We start from the raw sequence: 20,999 nt of genomic DNA, 5'->3' as shown, positions 1-20,999 counted from the left end.
GTTTTGAATTGAAATAATGTGACTTCCAGTTTGCATCAGAAGTTTATGTATAGTTAATTGGAACCTCCTGTCCCTAAGGTTTCCATATCTGGTCGCAGATTTCGTCTACCTAACTCTGTTCTCAAGATTAAGGAAAGACAGTGGGAATTCATAGGTCTGTAATTTTTTCAAATTGCAGCCCAATAAAATCAATAGTCATATTCATTTTATGATATGACCAATGTTCCCTCTAATGAGAAAAGATTTGTTTCTGCACCATACAGCTACAAAAAGAATTAGAGGGAACATTGGATATGACATTCAGCCATAATATATTTTTTAAGATGTTTACAAATTTATTAAAATTATAAAATCTATAAAAATTTGGTAACAGTGGACAAAATAACATTTATTGTTTCTGAATAAAATTTTTATGTCCAGTACATTTATTAAAATTATCAAACTCATGAAACGATACAAGAAATATTTGTTTTAGCTACAAAAAAATATAATGTACTACTATATTTTTTGAAAAATAGTTTTATATCATTATATCTAAATTTTCCTATGTTAAAAATAAATTATATTAAAACACTACTCTAACCAAAACTATCATTTAAATATTTAAACATAAATACCTGATAAATATTATATCCAGTACTACTTGTTAGACCAGCTGCAATTAAATCATTAGAAACATCTAAACATGACACAAATGAACCTATTAAATGATGAATTATCAACGCTTCCTCATCTTCTGATTGATTAAGTTTTTGAAAGTGAATAGCATCATCACGTGATATAACAGCAGTTATGTCATATGCTGTTGGTATAAAGCTCAAATAATTTACCTAAAAGATAATTTTTTCAATTAGACTATTTACTGTAAGTAAAAATATGTAATACATAAATAATAAAATATTTTGTGTTTAATTTAAATGTAAAAATTCAAATATAATTTAATGTCATATTAAATATTAAAAATAGGTTTTATATAAATTTACAACATAATAATTGTTATTTAATGTTAGTATTCATCCATATATATCATCTTTAATTTACAAAATTCTTGGCACCATATTGTAAAAATAAAAATTCACACTGCTTTTTGAAGGAACCAAATGTTTTATTATATGTAAAAAATTTCTGTACCAATACAAGAATTTCTGAAGCTAGCCTAAAATACAATTCTGTAAATACAGTGTGATTCACTCAAGACTGAACACTTAGTATATAGAATGTATCTGTATAAGATGAACAGGAAACATGAATGGAATGATTCTTTATTTCATGATGAAGCATGTTGATCAAGTGCTTCATCGCTATCACATTTGAATAGAATGTAATTGTAAAGTATTGAAAAAAATCAGTATTCAATCCCAAGTGTAATTACCCTGTACAATATATATATCATTAATATACAATTAAGTAGAATACTTAATTTTTGCAAAGACAAAAGAAAAATAGCAAACTTTACTCATAATTAAAAAATATCTGTGCTAAGCAAATAATAGTCGCCATTAAAATTAAACATTTAAGGACAAATTATATTTTAACTGTACAATTGTGTCTAACTTTTAGATATAAAATAAATATTTTTATAACCTGAACTGTATTAATTATATAAATACATATATATTCCATTATATTTTAAATTGTTTACTATATTTTATTTATTCATTTAATCTTTGATAAAACTACACATTGTAATCATTAAACATTGTAAAAATTTATATTAATATAATTATTATATCAAAGCTATATACATATATATAGCTTTGTTATGAAACTGTAGGTAAAAGAAAATCATATTTACTTTTGTTGAATAGCTGTATAATTTTTGAAAATTACATATTCCACCAATGGTATTAATCATGATGCACTTGTTACTGCTACAAATTCCGACAGCATTAACAGAGCAATCCGTAACAACAGATGTTATTGGTAATGTTAAGTTATACGATTCAAGAAGAGATGAATTGTTCTTGTTTGACAAAACATATGCTTGTCCTAAACAAAAATTAAATTATAGTTAGAGAAACAGCAAAATCATCTAAAAATAAAATTTTCAAATAAATTTCTATACATTTTTTCACAATAATAAATAATAATAATAATAATAATAACTGACATTTTTCTATTATATAAATGTAAATCCATAAAAATATGCAATCAATTTATGAGCTGATTCATAACAATAAGTACCTATCTCCAATGTCTTTATTGATTTTTTATACTTCTATCTAACTTTCAAATAACTGAAAATTTATTTTAAGAAATATCCTTATAAATTACTGCAAAAAAAAAAACCAAACAATTTTCACTGTCATTACTCTATAACAGTATTTCTCAACCTGGGGGCCACGAAACAATAATGAAATCATTTTATGAGAAAAAAAATCATTTATTATAAACTTATAAACATTTTACTTACAATAAGTACACATGTAAAGAAAAGAAATTAATGCGATGGTTGCATATGTTTTTCATTTAAAATTTTCTCCATACGTGGATCTACATTAGAAAAACACAAAAGCAAATTGTTTTCGAGTGGTAAAAGACGATTCCTGTATTTAGTTTTTAGCACTGTATTTAAAAAAAATTTACATTTATAATTACAATCAAAATTCAATTAGTAATAGTAAGGCTTACTGTTATTATTCCTTTGGATGGGAGTCACAAAATATTAATTTTATTTATATTTATTATTTGGGGGGTGCGGAGCTAAGAAGGTTGAGAATTGCTGCTCTACAGTAATTTTAAATTTTTAGTACATTAATGATACTAGAAAAACTTTTATTGTTATGTTACAAAGAGATTTTTATTTCATAATGTAAAACCTGTATAAAGCAGAACTGCACAATACTAAATTATTTTTAAGTTTGGAAAATTCCTGCTTTGAAGAGGTTCTAGTTTTTTTTTTTCAATTATTATCTTTAAACTACACCAGATACATGTCACATAATTAAGTTCATTTTCTATAATAAAATCACTTATACATATTATAAAAAAAATTTTATTACTAGGCTTAATCAAAACTAAAGATGAGAATATTCAAATGCAAGGAATTGAGAACTATTCAATTCGAAAAGCTCTCATTGTCCCCATAGACTTATTCTAGATATTTGAATACTTCTTTGATGAAGCTCTCATATAGCCAATTCAAACATAAAAACTAGTGTGTTATTCTGTTGTCAGAAATTCTAATTGCATTACAGTAATACAGGAAATCCTCATTAGTTTGAAATTTGGGAGACAAAATATTCGCAATTTCAAATTATCAGGTCAGTCCATAAGTCCATGCTCATTTTTATGACCTTGAGAAAAATCTTGTTTTGCTGTTAAAAATGTCAGTCTAATGTGATAATTTTTACACTGAAGTGTTAAATTGGATCTCATTCATATAATACTGTTCAGAATTGTGAACATTTCAGTTGTTTATTTTCGTTAAAATGGAAGTAACCGACAAATACAAAAGACACGTTTTATACTTTTTATTTTTAAGTGGTGAGAATGCTACAAATGCAGCCAAAAAAATAAATACTGTACATAATCAAATTGTAATTAGTGCAAGGACTGCGCAGAAGTGGTTTGAAAGATTTAGAAACAATGATTTTAGTGTGGAGGATAAGGCTCGTACTGGAAGACCCGTTGACTTTGACGATGATGCTCTCTCTGCACTAGTTGAAGCAGAACCATCTTTAACAGTTGATGAAATTGTGGAACGTTTAAATTCATCCCATAGAACTGTTCATAGACACCTACAACAAATCGGAAAAGTTTCAAAGGTAGGAAAATGGATACCACATGTACTGTCAATAGCTAACCGACAACAACGTGTAAACATTTGCACGTCTCTTTTATCCCATATTGCTTTAGAACCTTTTCTTGGTAGGCTGGTTACTGGAGATGAAAAATGGATCCTCTATAATAATGTGACGAGAAAAAGACAATGGATGGATTGCGACAAGCAGCCAAAACTGACTGCAAAAGGTGGGTTGCATCCAAAAAAAATTCTTTTGTCTGTTTGGTGGGATATGTCAGGTGTAATTCACTTTGAGCTATTAGAACCTAATCAAACAATTACAGCTCAAATGTATTGTGAGCAATTAGAGCATTTAAATAAAAATAGAAAAAAAATCGACCGTCATTAGTGAACAGAAAGCAGATTCTCTTGCAGCATAACAATGCCAGACCACATGCTGCAAAAATAACTGTACAGAAACTTGAAAGCTACAACTGGGAAATTTTACCTCATCCACCATATTCGCCATGCTCCCAGTGATTATCATCTTTTTTGCAGTTTGCAGAATTTTTTAAAAGGGAAAACTTTTGAGAATGAGAACAATGTAAAAAAGGCTATTTCTGAATATTTTGATTCAAAACCGAAATCATTTTATGAAGACGGGATTAAAAAGCTACCATCAAGATGGCAAGAAATTGTACAAAATAATGATGAATACATTATAGATTGAAATAAAATTTAATTAAAATTTTTTGCTGCTTTTTTTGTAGATAAAAATACATATGAACTTATAGACTGACCTGATATCAGAGATTTACATATTTCTGTATATACCAAATGCTATATAACTGATGTAATTTGTTAAGCAAACAGAATATGATTACTTACACAGAATGCTATTTTTGTTAATTAATAATTAATAATAATATTATAATTAAACTGCAGGTAAACAGCACGTGTGTGGTGAGAACCTATCTGACAACCTGCCAGATAGGTTTTATAAAAAGTATGACAGAATTTCTTGAAATGTAGCCCAAATTATTTTTAAAGTAACCCAAAAAGTAGTAAGTCGCCCAAATATAATAGCCTAGAGCCCTACAAATATCTCAATTTGCTACTTGTAGCCCAATCTTATAATCTCAAAACCCAGCCCATGTTTTATGAAATAAGAGAAAAAAAGATAGTCCCATATGTAAGATGACACCTGAAAATGCATTACTGTAAATGCAAAGTCATATTGAAAAGATTAGAATTGTTCTTGGTCTATTGTTCTCTTATAGCATGGAGACACTTCAATCTAAACAAACAAGTTAACATATGCATTTCACACTTCGGAGAGAATTTTCACTTAGAATTACAAAGTAGCCATATTTCAAACTAACTGAATTTCTTAAGATGTAAATCTCTATATCCCCACCAGGACAAAGTACAGTTTTGAACTAATAGAATTTCAAATTATCCAAGTTCGAATTAATGAGTATTTCCTGTACAGAGACCAAGTTATTCTGTGATCTGGCTTCTCAAGGAATTTTAATATTTTAAATCTTTAATTAATTATTTACTTCAATCTGTACAATTATCAACATGTTAATCAAGTTGTTTTCAAATACCCAGTACTAATTAGCTACTAACTATTCTGTGTAAAGCAAATTGTAAACACTGATTTACCTTATTTTCATTGTTATCAACAAATTACATTCATTGCTTGTTCTTATGAACTCAATCCTCAGAATCTTGATTCTTGGATCTATTCAATTCTACCCTAGTTAATTCCAACAAACACTAATGTGAGATCTGGATTTTATCAGAGTCACTTTTTGTAATAATTCGTTTTAGGAATTTTCCCTTCATATAAACATCCTGTCTAGAAACGGTCCTGGACGAGAAAATACGCGTCCCCGGCCGTATAACTGTCAACAATCCTTTGTTCTTAAACTAGATCAGATCATCTTGCAACCTTAGTTTATGGTTAACGTCCGAATTCGTCATGTATTTTGAATCCCGGGAACACCTCTGACACAAATCGTCATCCACCTACGATCACGTGACCGATTTCCCAGGCAAAAACTTATAAAAGCCACTCCTTCCACCCCCTCGGGGGAGTCTCATATCATCTGCCGGACAAACACCGTCGCTCGTCGTCACCGACTTGGACCCCTGTCTGAACGTCTCCACGCTAAGTCGCGACTATATAAAACTGTGCCTATTTCGAATACTAATCTCCACATCGAGGATATCAAGTGCTAACTGTCGGGAAACGAACTAACGAGGTATGAACCGAACCTGTAAGCTCTCTCTCTCTCTCTCGAACCCTACGCAACATAGGGAATTTAGTCAGCTTTTGTATTGGTGTCCTTAGTTAAATTTAATAAACCTTGTTAATTGTTAACTGGTGTCCTCCTTGTCTCGAATATCGCTTTCACCTTATCGTCGACCCCATCCGTCTCACCTCCTATCCACTCGCGTAACGCTAAGAAACGAAACAGCCATCCTTGACAAGTGCGTTACCGGAAAGGGAGGTACGACCATCTCCTACCTCCCCCCGTTCTCACACTAATGTCTAATATTCACAAAAACTTAGGTCTGTATGTCCCCATATCAGGAGATATTTGTTTCTCTGACAACATTCAAAATTGTTCTTTGAAGACAATTTGTCATGCTCTGAAATGACTGTTATACCTGGAGGCATGGCCATCAAGAAGGCGGAGCTAATTATTTTTCCAAGTCCAGAGAAAACTTGTAGTCTGTAGTGGTTACTACCCATATAAATTAATGTTTTTACTAAAAAAATAAAATATTTAAGACAAAATGCTTCTTTATCAATAAAATGCAACATATTTCATTTCTTAAAAAAAAAAAATTTCATTTCTTAAAAAAAAAAAGAAGCAAAAGAGAGTCCAATAATGGATAAAAGAAGCCCATTTACCAGGTCCCATACAAGCACTTGAATGACCCTGTCTGAAGGCAATTTTACTTATTTGTCTACAAGTGAAAATTTGAATTTCCTGTTTATCCAGGTTAAGTTACACAAGAAAAGAACAAATTATCACACAGGTGTTAATTACGTATAAATACTACTATATTTGCAAGTGCTTTTGACGTGTTATAAGACGTTGTCCTCAGGCAGACACAATCTCAAATAAAATTTTTGAACAAAGATTTCGAATTAAAATTAATGGCATTAGTCCTTTAGAAGAAAACTAAACTTAGAACAAATAAACGTAAAGAATTTAAATTGATACACGTGTGGTGACAATGTGCATGTGCTATAATGTGTTGAATAGCTGCTGAGAAGGAGCTAGAGATGATGTTTTAATCTTTTATACAAGCTGACCCACATAGCAGGCAACTCAAGCATGGGAGAGTTGCACAGATTTAGTAATATGGTAAGGAGGGCCTCCCAAACATACACCATGCTCCTCTGATTGCAACACCTGAGCATTGCCACATGGTCCCACAACAGGGTGTATTGGTGTTGTAACACTATCCATGCTACCTCAGTGTCACACCTGCCTGCCCTGATGGAATGTTGGTGTTTGGAGATGAGGCAAAATAACATTCTGGTTGTCACTCCTATGTACTGGGTGTGAATGCCAGATGCTGTGTTTTCTAATGGGTTAGAGTATATCTTGACTTCTCTAGTATGGAAGCAGCATCCCTGTTACATTTGTCATACCCAAAAACTTTTCTATTTACATTTTGGACAAGTTTCTGGCTTATAATAAACTTTAACATAAAAACTGCTCTATTTCAAAGAATTTTTTCTGTTTTAGACAGGTTTTACTGTATATAATTTATATCTTTTATTTTGTGCATTCTTTAATATTTTTTATGTGCTTTTGTTTTTATTGATAAGTTTGTCAATGAATTTTATCTTAATGTTTTGTCTTTGAGTCACAAAATGTTTAATTCAGTTTAGTGATAAAATCACTATCAGTAAAATGAAATTAAACATATAAAAGATGGTGTAAAGATAGTCATTTAAATCAAGGTAAAATAATTCAGAATTAAAAATTAAATATAAAATGTAGAGAGACATTATCTGATTCTTTTCAATACAGAGAAATGTATGAGCTTTCCTTATTGAAAATTTTGTAATGTTATATGTGGTAAATGATCAATTGAAGTGTATAAAATACCACAAATACTTTATTAGAATAAAAATCTTCCTGATAAGAATCTAAATTATTTATCATTGTCTTAAACCTAAAAAGAACAATAATATAATTATTCTTAAATTTATATTATACAATCAACATCTGTCATACATGGTAACACAAAACTTATAATATTACATTTCATTAGATTGGATAAGATATATGTAGATTAACATAATATTATAGTTACTAATAGCTAATTAAAATTTAAAACCATCTTACCTTGTTCATAGCCAATGACTGCAATATCTGATGATATAGATAAACTGCAAACTGAATTTTTGTTATGATTACTCATTGCATTTGACTGATGATTAACTGGATCAAAAATAGTTTTCTTTTCTTGCTTTGCATCATTTCTAAAATCCCACAAACAAACTTTTCCAGTAGAATAGCTGAAAATATTTTAATAAAGTATTTTTAAAATAAAATTTAAACATCAATAATTATATTCAGATATATAAGTATTTTATATGTCATGTAAGTATTGTAATTTCCTGCAAATAATCTACTGGTTATCTGTGTTTGAAAGTCAGTTTGAAAGTGGATGTGGGTTATATACTGCTGCAAGTTATTTTAAAATTGCATTATGAGCTCAATTCAACAAATTTTCATTTTTCTAAATTTATCAAAAACATCTTTAAAAACATAAAAAAAGCATCTCATCTGCCATTATGTTTTTTTTCTTTTTAAATTAAAAAAATTAAAATCATTAAAAATAAACTAAACTTTTTAAAACAAAGACATTATTTTTATATTTTAAAACAATGATTATTTTTAATATTAATTTAATTATTAATTCTACTCTAGAGGATTTGACAAAAATTTTCCTTTATTAAGAGAATCCACAAGAAGGTAAAGTTTGAGAAATACTGGAGTATTGCATTTGTCAGGACAATTTGTACCCAAAGGTGTGCAGTTTTTGACATTTCAAAAATTTTTATTAATTTACATTTTTCTCTTATAAATTACAACAACATTATTATAATAAATTAACCATACTAAAATATAAAAACTGTTGAAATGTTAATATAATGAGTGATTTACCTAGAGTTACATTCAGGAAAGTACTGTACATATAAGAATTCTGGCAATATAGAAATAAATTAATATTCCAGAAGATCCATTCCTTAAACATGTAATGTTAATTCTTGACATAAATCAAAAAATTAATGAACAAAATTTGCATATTATTTGCATTTCTATTGTACATACAAGTAACTTTCAGCTGATTCTCTTAAAGAAATTTTTCCATACAATATACATAATTCTCTATTACAAATTCTATTTTAACTAAATCTTTTAAATGTTGATAAATTAGTTCTTTATACTTGACATAAATAAGATAAAATTTGTAATAGAGAATTATGTATACTGTATGGAAAAATTTCTTTAAGGAATCAGCTGAAAGTTACTTGTACAATAGAAATGCAAATAATACACAAATGTTATTCACTAATTTTTCATTGCTAAAGTCAGAGATTAACTTCCTACATGTTTCTTAAAACTTGCACAAATGTATTAGCCTTATTACATATGTAACAAGACTAATATATACATTTTATTAGTCTTATTAACATTAAAATTAACACATTATTTAATTTTTACTTGTGCAATAAGATCAATAAATATTAGGATAGTTGTAAGCTTCTTGTCTTACTTAGGCTCCATTGCAAAGTATGAACAGTTACAGTGTAATCATGTCACCATGTATTTTAAGTTTCAATAATGCTAGTAATTCTAAAGTTAACAATTCTAGCTAATTAAAAATTTTAGTCAAAGTTGACCTTTTAAAAATAAAATAATTTATTTGAAATAAAGTTGAATTAAAAACAGATAAATAGATTAGTAAACCTTTTCTACAAGGAAAACATTTTTTAAAATTAATTTAAACATTTATGATTTTTCATGTTGTTCACACAATCTTTAAACAGTTACCTGGATGATAACTGTATACCAAATACCCAGGTACAAAAATTGTTATCCAACATTTAGCAATAATTCTAGCAATTTTCTGCGAGTATATGATAGTGGAGGTTATATACAGGAAATAAAAAAATAATAAAGATTTACTAAATTATTTACCCAGCAACAATATATTCCTGGAAGGAATGAGCAGCAGACAATATTCCAGATCTAACATCTTCCATTTCATAAAGTCTTCCAATTCTATTCTGAGAAAATGTAGAAAAATCAATCTTCGTTTATATAATCATTAAGAATTTAAAGATTTTACTCGAAAAATAAATGCTATTACAGTGGAACCTGGTTAACTTGAACATAGTTAACACAAACTCACTTTTATTAAATGCATGTGTTTTTCCTGTTACTTTAATATAGGAATTTACAAGTTAATTTAGTTAATATGAAATTGGGGTATTTTTTAACTCAACCTGAAAATTTTGCCTGTAAATTTTTTGTGTACTTACTGAATAATGCACATATATATTCTACACTTTAATGTTATACTATGAGATCAAATAACACTGACGCATATAATTTTACATCAATCCAAAATAATTAAAAGATTAAGTATTCCTGCAATAAAATCTCTGTCTTTCTGACATTTATGTTGAGAAGAGTACTTTTCTATTATTTTGTGAAAAACTATTATTGATTGATATTTATTGATATAATAAAATTTATTTTTAAAATTTGCAAATTATACTTTTGATATGATTTCGATAATTACTAATAAAATTTTTTAAATGCAGAATTTCTCTAAAATCTGAAATTATCAAAAATAATTAAGATAAATTTATAAATCTAATTTTGAAAAACAATTAAATTATAAATTTCTAAAATTATACCTTCCAATTGCTTCGAATCTTTTTCTCTGCTTGAATGGCATGTGTTACTTCTTTTTTCCATTTGCTTACTTCAGATGTCAATCCTTTCTGTAAACCAAGTTCACATGATATGTTGTACCATAAAAGTTCATCTTCTGCAAGACTTTTCCAACTTTGACTGACCTATTTTCAATAATATATTTTTTATATATATAATATACTACTGTAATGTAAATATTGTTGATTTATTTCTATTAAAGTGTTGTTAAATCAGAGTTGTGTTATTCCTGCACAAATCAGAGAAAACAAGCACTCTAGATCAGAAAATTCCCAACCTTTTCCAATCCACATATCCCAGTCACAGAAATGGAAAATTTCATGTACCCATACATCAATAAATTAAAATGAAAGTATGTTGTCAAACAGTTTTCAATCACTGCTTCACAATCATCGACTTTTAATTATTAATTTGCAATTTAAAATACTACCACACTTATTTAGTAATACAGATAAGAAGTTAGTCAACAGAAAAGAAAGATTATACTAAAATAACTGAGAATTCAGATTATTAATAGATCCTTTAGTTATCAGCATAAATTTTGCTGAATACAACAAATCATATCAATAATTGACCACTCCAACTTTATTGCACCAGGAAAAGCACTTTGGGTCTTCAGCCCCTTCTCAGTCTTTTATTACAGATCTTTGACTATTTCTTAAAATTACATTAGTGACCACTGGATGAGTCAATTAAGTGTTCATAAGCTGATAAATAAAACTGAAATTAAAATAAAGTTTACCAATATTTTATTAAAAGACTTTTTATATTATTAATTATTATAAAATAGCAAAACCTTAATTTTGAGGGCAAAAATTAGTTTTATATGAAAAAGTTGTAAATGCTAATAAGGAATAAAATCTAGTCTGACTATACTTTAGATATGATGTGACCCTCCTCTATCACCCCACCTTCTTGACTTTCAACTACCAAAATTTAATAGCATCAATTCCCCTAATACATAAACCTCCCTGCAAAATTTTAGAAATTTTTGATAAAAGACACAGAAGTTATTAAACTTCAGAGATGTTGAACAAAAATGTGTTCTCCGACACACACACTAACATCCAAACATATAGAAAAAATTTCCAAATTTTATTGCATTTCTCAATTCTCAATGTTCAAAGTCTCAAGTCCAAAAGTGAAAAAATCTTGGGAATCATTTTTTGACTAATGGCCATACTTTTCCTCTGTTATATATAACAACCAGGAAAGTAAAATAAGCATTTTGTCAAAGCTACAGCCCTTCTCTTTGTGCATTAGTGGTCAGCATAATGCTGTCCTTTGTCTCAGACCAGAAAAAGTGGATGATTATTGCAGGACATCTGAGCCAGCAAACACCCAGGAGACAGATATGTTCAAAGTGACAGTGTCTACATAAGATAATGACTTCAAAGTGGACCAAAAGTAGTTTCCACACCCAGAACTGATTGAAAGTGCCTAGAAGTATGTGAAATCGAGAAAGAAAGGGATCTTCCACTTGGTGTTGAACAAAAAATGACTGAAGAGAAAGATGTATAAGAACTAGGAAATAAAGATTTTAAGTTTGAAGACTATGTCTTGACTGAGAGAAAGAGAGGCTAAGGGGTTTCATCAGATGATAATTGAAGAAACAGAAGTAAAGGACTTGTGACAAGAAAAAGCAAGAGAAAGGTATATGGGACCAGACTCAAAGACTTTTCTTAACTCATTTTATTTTTTAGAATATTTGACTTAAAGTTTTTAACCTAAATATGTTTATAATATTTTTTATTTCTATACTTTTAATATTTTGATAAATATAAAATATTTTTCTTGCATTTCTATAACAGACTTATTATACTTTTAATATAAAGTTGATCTTAATATATAACAAAAATGAGTGAATAATGTTTATTCAAATGGAAATGATAAAACTAAAATTCTTTTTGAAATATTCTTAAAATATTAAAACATCTAGCTTTTAGAAATCAAAAGAAAAGATAAGGTAAATTACTTTAACTTTCAATTTAAAATTAAATTAGTAGAATTATTAATTAAATTATTTGCAAAATTAAATTAAAATATAATTACTAATGGTTATTTTACCTGTGCACATCGACATAGATCTACAACATCAAGATGGAAGAATATTTTCAGGGCAATTTCTCGAGGCAATGAAATATCAAAAAATGGAATTTCATTGATTTCATCCTTAAAATACAAAAATATAAAATGAATTAATATCATCTATTTATGGCATATTACTCTAATTATATAATCAAAACAATATAATTATATTCACTTTTCAACTTCTGTACAGAAAAATATCATCACTTGTATTTTAAAAAAAAGTAAACAAATTATTTTTAATATATTTTCAAAACAGTCATAATACACTTATTAATTATTATATTTTCCCTGCATAGTTAAAATACTAATACAGCATATACTTATACAAATATATACATTCTTTATATGAGTTTATCAATGTTTTCGTATAAATTTTATTGTGTATGGATAAGATTTAAGTTTGATCTCAAAATTTTAATATTAATTATGAATTAAACTTCCTTAAAAGTTCCCATTTCCCAGAATACTGAGAGAATAAGAATGGTTCCTATTAGTTATTATCAATAAAATGAACTCAAAAAATTATCATCATCATCATCAATAAATCAATTTAACACATATTTTGGACATTAGCAAAACTGATACAGTGCTCACTCAGATAAACCATGACTAGAACAGGCAATAATCAGAAGGTAGCAATAGCTGGTGAATATATCAAGAGTGATAACACTTCCTAGTCCAAATCTAGAAATTTATTTATTTATTTATGTATCTGTATAAATGCATACATGTATACATATACATAACTCCATATCATATTATCATTATTATAATGATTTACCAAAAAAACTGCACATAACTTCATTACGTCTACATACTGCTACATTTGCCTAATGTCCTACTTGTAAGACACCTCCTTTCAAACCAAAAGCAAACAAAGTAAAAACTTCATCAGATCTCAACATAACAAGCATTCATATAGTGTTTTCAGAATAATACCAACAACAAACTAATTATAATATAAAACAATTACAAAATATACTAACTTCTTATCACAAAGATGTAAACTTGAAGACATTTTTCACAATGCAGTTTTTTTTAAACAGCTCTAATTTATAGATTATATGATGAACCAATCATATTAATGATTCTTTCACTTTCTTTAACTCTATAATAATGCCTGAACATGCTGTCATCTCTTAAAAACAAAACATCTATTTTTAATGACTAATTTTGCAACTGTATGAGTGTCCTACATGTAGGATGCTAGGCATATATGGCTAATTCTGACAATAAGCACAAAGACATTAAAACAATTTCATAGAATACATCAACTTGTTCATAAAAGCAACATAATTCTATTTATTTGAGATATTTTTCATAATCATAGAAATGTTATAAAGTAATTAGTCACTTACAAGATTGAATATGTGAGTGCTAAGGTTGTATGGGGGACTTATCACATAGTATTGATGCAGCAGGAGAAATCACACAAAGATAGACAAACACTGGTTATTTATTGTAAAAATGAATGTGTTTCAGACAGTTTATCCCTCCCTCTTCAGCCATGATTGTTACAAATTGTGAGTTGCAGGCATTTAATGAACATATACAGTTTGTTAACAAACATGGTTACACCTTCCTTTTGAATTCTTACAGATATTTATTTGTATACTGTATAAATATCATCAGAAATTGTAATTGTTGCTTAATGAATTAAAGATAATGTAATTAATTAATATATCTTACAAACTGTCAATTCACACATTTGATGTTTACTACTTGATTCCTAACTTACTTAGGTAGTAGAAAATGTGAATTGACAGTTTGTAAGATCATTAAATGTGTGAATTGACAGTTTGTAAGATATATTAATTAATTACATTATCTTTAATTCATTAAGCAACAATTACAATTTGCTGATGATATTTATACAGTATACAAATAAATATCTGTAAGAATTCAAAAGGAAGGTAACTATGTTTGTTAATCTGGTGCTCCTCATGGTTGAATTTGTAATGCCATGCTCACCCTAAGTATTTTTGTATTCTTAATGATTTGTCTTGAGAAATTTTACTTAGATTTTACTTACTTAGTTTTGTTATGAATACACATTTTAATGTTTACCTTTAATTAGAATACATTAAAAGTAATCTCAATACAAAAACAGAATCAGATTGATAAAAACAGAAATACGATATCTGAAATTATTGTTAAACTTAATTATAATTTCTGTTCAAGTTCTGGATTTTTAAAATGGCATTGTTTGCAAATTGTTATTATGTGGTATCGGCAGATCAGTGCAGTAGTCTAAATCAGGGGTCACCAAACATTTTTCACCAGATAACTGAGAGAATGACAAGCATGGGCCGCATAACCATTTTGTTCAATACAGCACACCAAATACACAAAAAATAAAGACAACCAACATATTTATTTACCAATACACAAACATGATTGCTGCAGCAAGCTCATAATCACTTTTCTTAGAAACTTCATTGCAGGTATCAGTACTTATACAAAAAGCACTCATATCCAAAGTTACAAAAAGCTGCCAAATTCTTTATTTCACTGATTTATCTAAAAATTATATTACCGTCAGATGCAAAAATCAGATTGGACCAATTTTGGCATTTTCACTTACACTTACTTTAATTTTTTTTACTTTAATTTTTTAATAATAAGTTTATCTACAATCTATGATATTTCCATATAAATAATTATATTTTAGCTCATTTGTGGCACAGTGCAGCAGTGGGACAGGACCTTGTGGGCCGGATCTGGCCCGTGTGCTGTAGTTTGGTGACCCCTGGTTTACATGTTACACTCTTGCAATGCTGTATTCCTATTCTTTTTTGGGCAATATGCACACTTTTCTCTTGATACTGATGTTGCCTGCACAGGATCTGGTTTCTTTCTCAGCACTTCCAGGATTTTCATATAAAGAACTTCACTCTCATTGTCTGTGAGGAAGGAACCTATATTTTTTTCTTCAGACTCCTCATCGAGCCATTTCAGAAAAATTTTATCACATTTTATGACAGTATGTATATACAATACCACTTCGCAATTAGAATTGTACCACTTTGAATGCAAAAAAAGAAAACAGGCTAATTTGTGGGTGAGCACCGTGCTAACCTGTCCAACACGACCAAAACAAAGGTGGCACTGAAAACATTAGTGAGGCCTAATATTTCCAATTCCAGTATCTTGTTGAAGGGGATATTCAGAAGGAAGGTATACAAGATTTTGGCCACAAAACTTCCAAGAAGTCCAAGTTTTAAACCAAAGATGGACAGATGGACTGTCCGAAACGGATATCGTTTTCACAATAAATAACCGGTATTCATCTATCTTTGTATGATTTCTCCTGCTGCATCAATTGTGTGTGATAAGTCCAACGTAGAGCCAAAACTTAGCTCTCACATATTCAATTATTGTAATATAAGGACAAAAAACACATCACCAACCACTTACAAGATCTTTGATCAAAGTATCAACAAGTGTCTTCGTTTTCTTCACGGGACAATCTGATATTATTTCATGGCAATTTTCGCGTTTACCGGTTTGATAAATGTCGTCATCAGAGAGGTGTTCTCCTCGTAATAGACTATGAGCTAATTGAAATGCTCGAGATTCATATTTGGACTTCTCAAAACACTGCAAATTATTTTGACGAACGTTTTCTTCTTTCGGAACTTTGAAAACGTCGCAACGGTTTTCTAATTCGCGTAACCATTCTTCTCGAAACTTATTCAAATCATTCATAATTATATCTATATTAAATAACTATAGAATATATATTTAGTGGGGGCCGCCATTTTAGTGTCGTACTCTCTTTCTCATATCATTACTAGTTTTATTCTTCCCTTAATCGTCAAAATAAAATAAGTAAATTTGGTTATATAATTAATAAATATAGAGTAAAAATAATTATTTTACGTTCTTATTGATTTCTTATCTTATTTTATCTTTAGTTATCTTTTTAAAAAGTTATAACTGGAAACGAGATTATTAACTCTTTGTTTAGTGTTGCCACACTTGTCGCAAAATGAAAATCCGTCAAATAAAATCTGAAAAAAAGAACGTCTCCGTGTTTTAGAAAAATCGCTATTTAAAAACGAAAAAATTCTTTCCGCTCTCATTTTAGTAAACCTATTTATTATGGGTCCATTCGTATTCATTTGTTCGATAAGCCAGTAAAAACTGTAGACTTCTCTAAATGTATTTTTAATATCACAATTACATTCTGAATCGCTAGCCACGATATAAGGGCTAAAATTAAAAATAAATTATAAAAACTTACTCGGTGAAATAAAATGTGCGATGGATATACATACCTGGTACAATGTATTGTTCGATTGTATTAATATACTTTTAAAGAAAATTATAATTAAAATATAGCTTTGTAAAGAAACGTACATAAAAATAACATAAAATATTCTTTACTTTTTAAATCTTAAAACAATCCACTTAGTCAAATATCTTGATACGAGTAGCTAATGGATGGAACTAGTGACGGTCCAGGTAGGTGTGTAGTGAGTGTGTGCGTGCCAAATCCCGAGGGTGCCGATACCGGTCAATGTCAAATGCCTCTTTTGTCGCATCACTAGTATATCTCAAAAGGACGCCACAGGGCTGTTGTAAATTTTAAACGTTTCTCACCGTAGCTGTAAAAATCTAACTATGTTAAACTTAATAGTCGTTCGTTTTCTAACTAATTCGTTTTAATACCAGGTGTACACGGAAATCAGTTTCCCACTGTACTGAGCGAGTGATTGGTTCTGTTAAGCTTTTGTTGAAGTAAAATTCTGGCTCTTTCAACAGGATTTTATTTATGTCCCCATTCCCTAATCTCTTAATTATTTAGTCACTTCTTAAGTAGAAATAAGTCGAAACCAGTTACTTTGTACCTGAATATCTGTAGTCTTGGGAAAACAGTGGAAAGACAAATTTTTATGACAACGGATATATAAATCGTAAATTTAAGGAAAATAAATTCTAGAGCTTTTTTTTGTACCATTGTATGTACTGTACGTCTCATTCATTAAATTTGGTTGTAAATGATGCTGCCAAAGTAACAGTTAATTTTTAACACTGTACTAGAATTGTACACGTTTTTTCTGCATCCCCTTACAGATGGGACATACTAAATCGTAATATCACCGGTTTAACATCGAAATCCGTAAGTAATATAAGATGGGAGAGCGGAATAAACGCAGAATAAATATATCAAATATTTTAATGGAGTTTTTTTAAACTCCTGTCAACTATACAGAACTATCATAAAAACGTGCCAGTAAACTCCTATCGGTTGGGTTGTTATAAATCTAGTCTAGGGTGGGCAACCCTTTTTATAACATGGGCCAGAATAAATTTTACGTTTTTTTCCGCGCCGTAGTAGTTAATTGACGCTTTCTTGTGACTCGAAATTTTTTTAGTCTGCAAATATGAAATAAATAAATAAAAAGTTAATTACTACATTTATTTTTTTTATCGTTTTCGAAAATTACAAAGAATTGGAAAAATAACTATTAATTTTTCCAATTTAATAATCTATTAAAAATCTCGCGGGCCGGATAGAAACTTTTCGCCAGCCGTAGCTGGCCCGCGGGTTGCCCGCCGTTGATCTAGTCTGCTCATGATTCACATAATCGGGCGAGGGTGGCCTAATATCTAGCAGGCGGCTAACAGCCCACAACCGCTCCGGGATATAAAGTCGCGTACTCTTTACGCGTGTGTCGCTTCTACCAGCTAAACAGTGACGGTGGTGCTCTGTAAAGCGCATGCGCCAATGCCTATAATCTGGCTGCTTGAAGTTGACAGGCAGGCGGCTAACAGCTCAGAACCGGTCCGGGTTATAAAGTTGGACTCCATACGCGTGTGTCGCTTCTACCAGCTAAACCGGGTGAGGTTGGTGCTCTGTAAACCGCATGTGTTAATGCCTATATAATCTGGCTGATTAGAAACTGACCCAGTTTAGACATTCCTTCCGCCACCGAATTATTCGAATATACAATAGCAATCTTATCGTTTTTTTTCACATGTAGTATAGAAATTCGTAAAAGATACATAATGCAGTTATAATAAAATATTCATTTTAATTAATTCAAAGTACGTTAAAATATGAAAATTTATATTTTATAAAATACAAGGGAAGGTCATTGGAAGGTGGAATCGGCGCTTCCAATGACGGCACGCCACTGTTAAAATCGTAGTCTTAGTTTCTAAGGAAATTACCTTCCTCTTCGCTTTGTTTTTGCCCTTATTCATTTTCAAGGATTACTTCTAAACATAAAATAAAAATCCTAAAATTTTATATCTAAGTAGAAAAAATAATACAGTACATTTACCTTCAATTTACGCTTTGAAATGAATCTTATCTTAATGGTCCAGGAATGTGAAAGCCCTTTGAAGGTTTAATTAACGTAATTAAAACACATGTAAAATTTATTGACAACAGATGTCAGCACTTGACTGCATCGTCTCGTCTATCGTCTGTTTTACATATTTTTGTCCAGGTGGTTTTGTTGACTTAAAAAATAATTTCATTTTTCGCATATTCATGCAATATTACTATAATAAGTTCATTTATGCTATAATAAGTTTATTTAGCTATAATAAGTCAACATGAGACATGGCAAAACGCATGAGACTAGTCGCCAACTATACCGCACAAATAAAAAACCGCATAAAAACAGGTTTGACTGTATTAGGTGATCGAGTTAAACCTAACACACGACTATATCACATTAAAAATTAAAAATAAAATTTATGTGTAAAAATATAACGAAAATAAAACGTATAAATATCTGTTAAATCTTAAATACAACATTCAAATCGATTTACAAGTCAGAAAGAAGCATTTGAAAATAGGGTCATAAAACAATTAACGTTTATTGACTTTCGCGGTAGGGAATAAAGCAAAGTCTATTGACAAATTTTCTCGCAGTAGTACAAAATTTCTACTGACTTCACTTGAAAGAGTCATATTTCTTCGGTATTTTCAAACAAACCCAATGGCAATCGGTGAAACATGAGATAAATTACAGCGAATTAAAATTTGATGTTTATTTTTTGCGTTTTACGTATCAAATTACATTAAATTCGACACAAAACATTTGTGTCAATATAAAAATATTTTACACTGTTTATAAGTAAAAAAAAAAGATAACAAAGATGTAATAATAGTTTTTGAAGCGAAGCCACAGAATTTACAATTTAAGTTTAAAACAATAGCATACAAAATTTTTCTTTAATCTCATTCAATGCAAGCAAAATTCTATTAAGATACGGATGCAAAAATAGTTCAGCGACAGTTCAGCGACGTTGTAAAGATGCTGCAAAGCCATCAATGATCTAAAAACTACAGTTGGATTATTGCTAGTTAATCCATCTAAAAAAACGATTAATATTAATAGAAATATTTTGATTAATTTCATGAATTTTATATCATGCTTACTTATAAGATGAGGAATTACTCCATCCAAGAAGTGAGAAGCATCTTGTGCAACTTGAACACCAACTACATAGTGTATTTACTCGGACACATGGCAAATTTCATCACTAATTATTATTTAGTTGAATCAACTGAATAAAAATTAGTGATGAAATTTGCCATGTGTCCGAGTAAATACACTATGTAGTTGGTGTTCAAGTTGCAGAATAAGTACCGGCACGGTTTCATAAATACTAGAAGCATCTTGAGCTTCTAATGCATCCAGCATCTCATGCAATCCCATATTTGCAATCAGGTTGAAAGGTTCTACAGTTTCTCTCAAAACTTCAAAAAATATCGGTAAATAATAGCCGATATCTATATCTTTTATAGGAGCCTTAAAATATTAAAATTTAGTTTAAATTATAATTTAATAAAATTAATTTAAACTTAAAAGTTTTCACCTTCCAATACAAATTCCATCCGGAATTTTCTTTTACAATTGTTACAGGGATTTCTCCAGAGCAATATCTCTCTCGAAATAGTGGTATTTGAATGTTTGCATTCGTTTTCAAAAAATTAAATAATGTATTCTGCCAATAAAATAACATAAAACATGATATTATTAAGTTGTAGAACCATTCTGAAAATTTCCTTCCCATTTCGTCTAAATTGTCGGCATCGGGTAGAACGTTATTCGACTGTTGTGGTAACGAAGAACAATTGCTCGTTTTTTTTTTCCCTCCAAATATAATTTTTTTTCCCCCTGGGGGGGAAAAAAATTTTTTTTTTCCTTTTTTTT

General features: G+C 29.4%; 1 protein-coding gene and 1 long non-coding RNA gene across 2 annotated transcripts in view; one reads left to right on the top strand and one right to left on the bottom strand.

Annotated features, from left to right (window-relative positions):
* The window catches only part of LOC136973728 (F-box/WD repeat-containing protein 8-like), a 28,381-nt gene extending 11,788 nt beyond the window's left edge, over positions 1–16,593 (bottom strand). Inside the window, exons 1-7 of the mRNA XM_067268471.1 lie at positions 16,237–16,593; positions 12,796–12,900; positions 10,692–10,853; positions 9,967–10,055; positions 8,104–8,276; positions 1,796–1,989; positions 618–830 (exon numbers count right to left, since the gene is read on the bottom strand). Coding sequence (XP_067124572.1) covers positions 618–830; positions 1,796–1,989; positions 8,104–8,276; positions 9,967–10,055; positions 10,692–10,853; positions 12,796–12,900; positions 16,237–16,527 — 1,227 coding nt within the window. The 5' untranslated portion in view covers positions 16,528–16,593. The remainder of the gene's footprint in view (positions 1–617; positions 831–1,795; positions 1,990–8,103; positions 8,277–9,966; positions 10,056–10,691; positions 10,854–12,795; positions 12,901–16,236) is intronic.
* LOC136973727 (uncharacterized) overlaps positions 1–20,999 on the top strand; it is a 59,089-nt gene that overhangs the window by 12,299 nt on the left and 25,791 nt on the right. The gene's annotated exons all lie outside the window — the stretch shown is intronic.

This window comes from Centruroides vittatus, unplaced genomic scaffold (genome assembly GCF_030686945.1).
Source record: "Centruroides vittatus isolate TY-2023 unplaced genomic scaffold, ASM3068694v2 contig_329, whole genome shotgun sequence".
Lineage (NCBI taxonomy): Eukaryota > Metazoa > Arthropoda > Arachnida > Scorpiones > Buthidae > Centruroides > Centruroides vittatus.
This window is presented reverse-complemented; position numbering and strand designations above follow the sequence as displayed.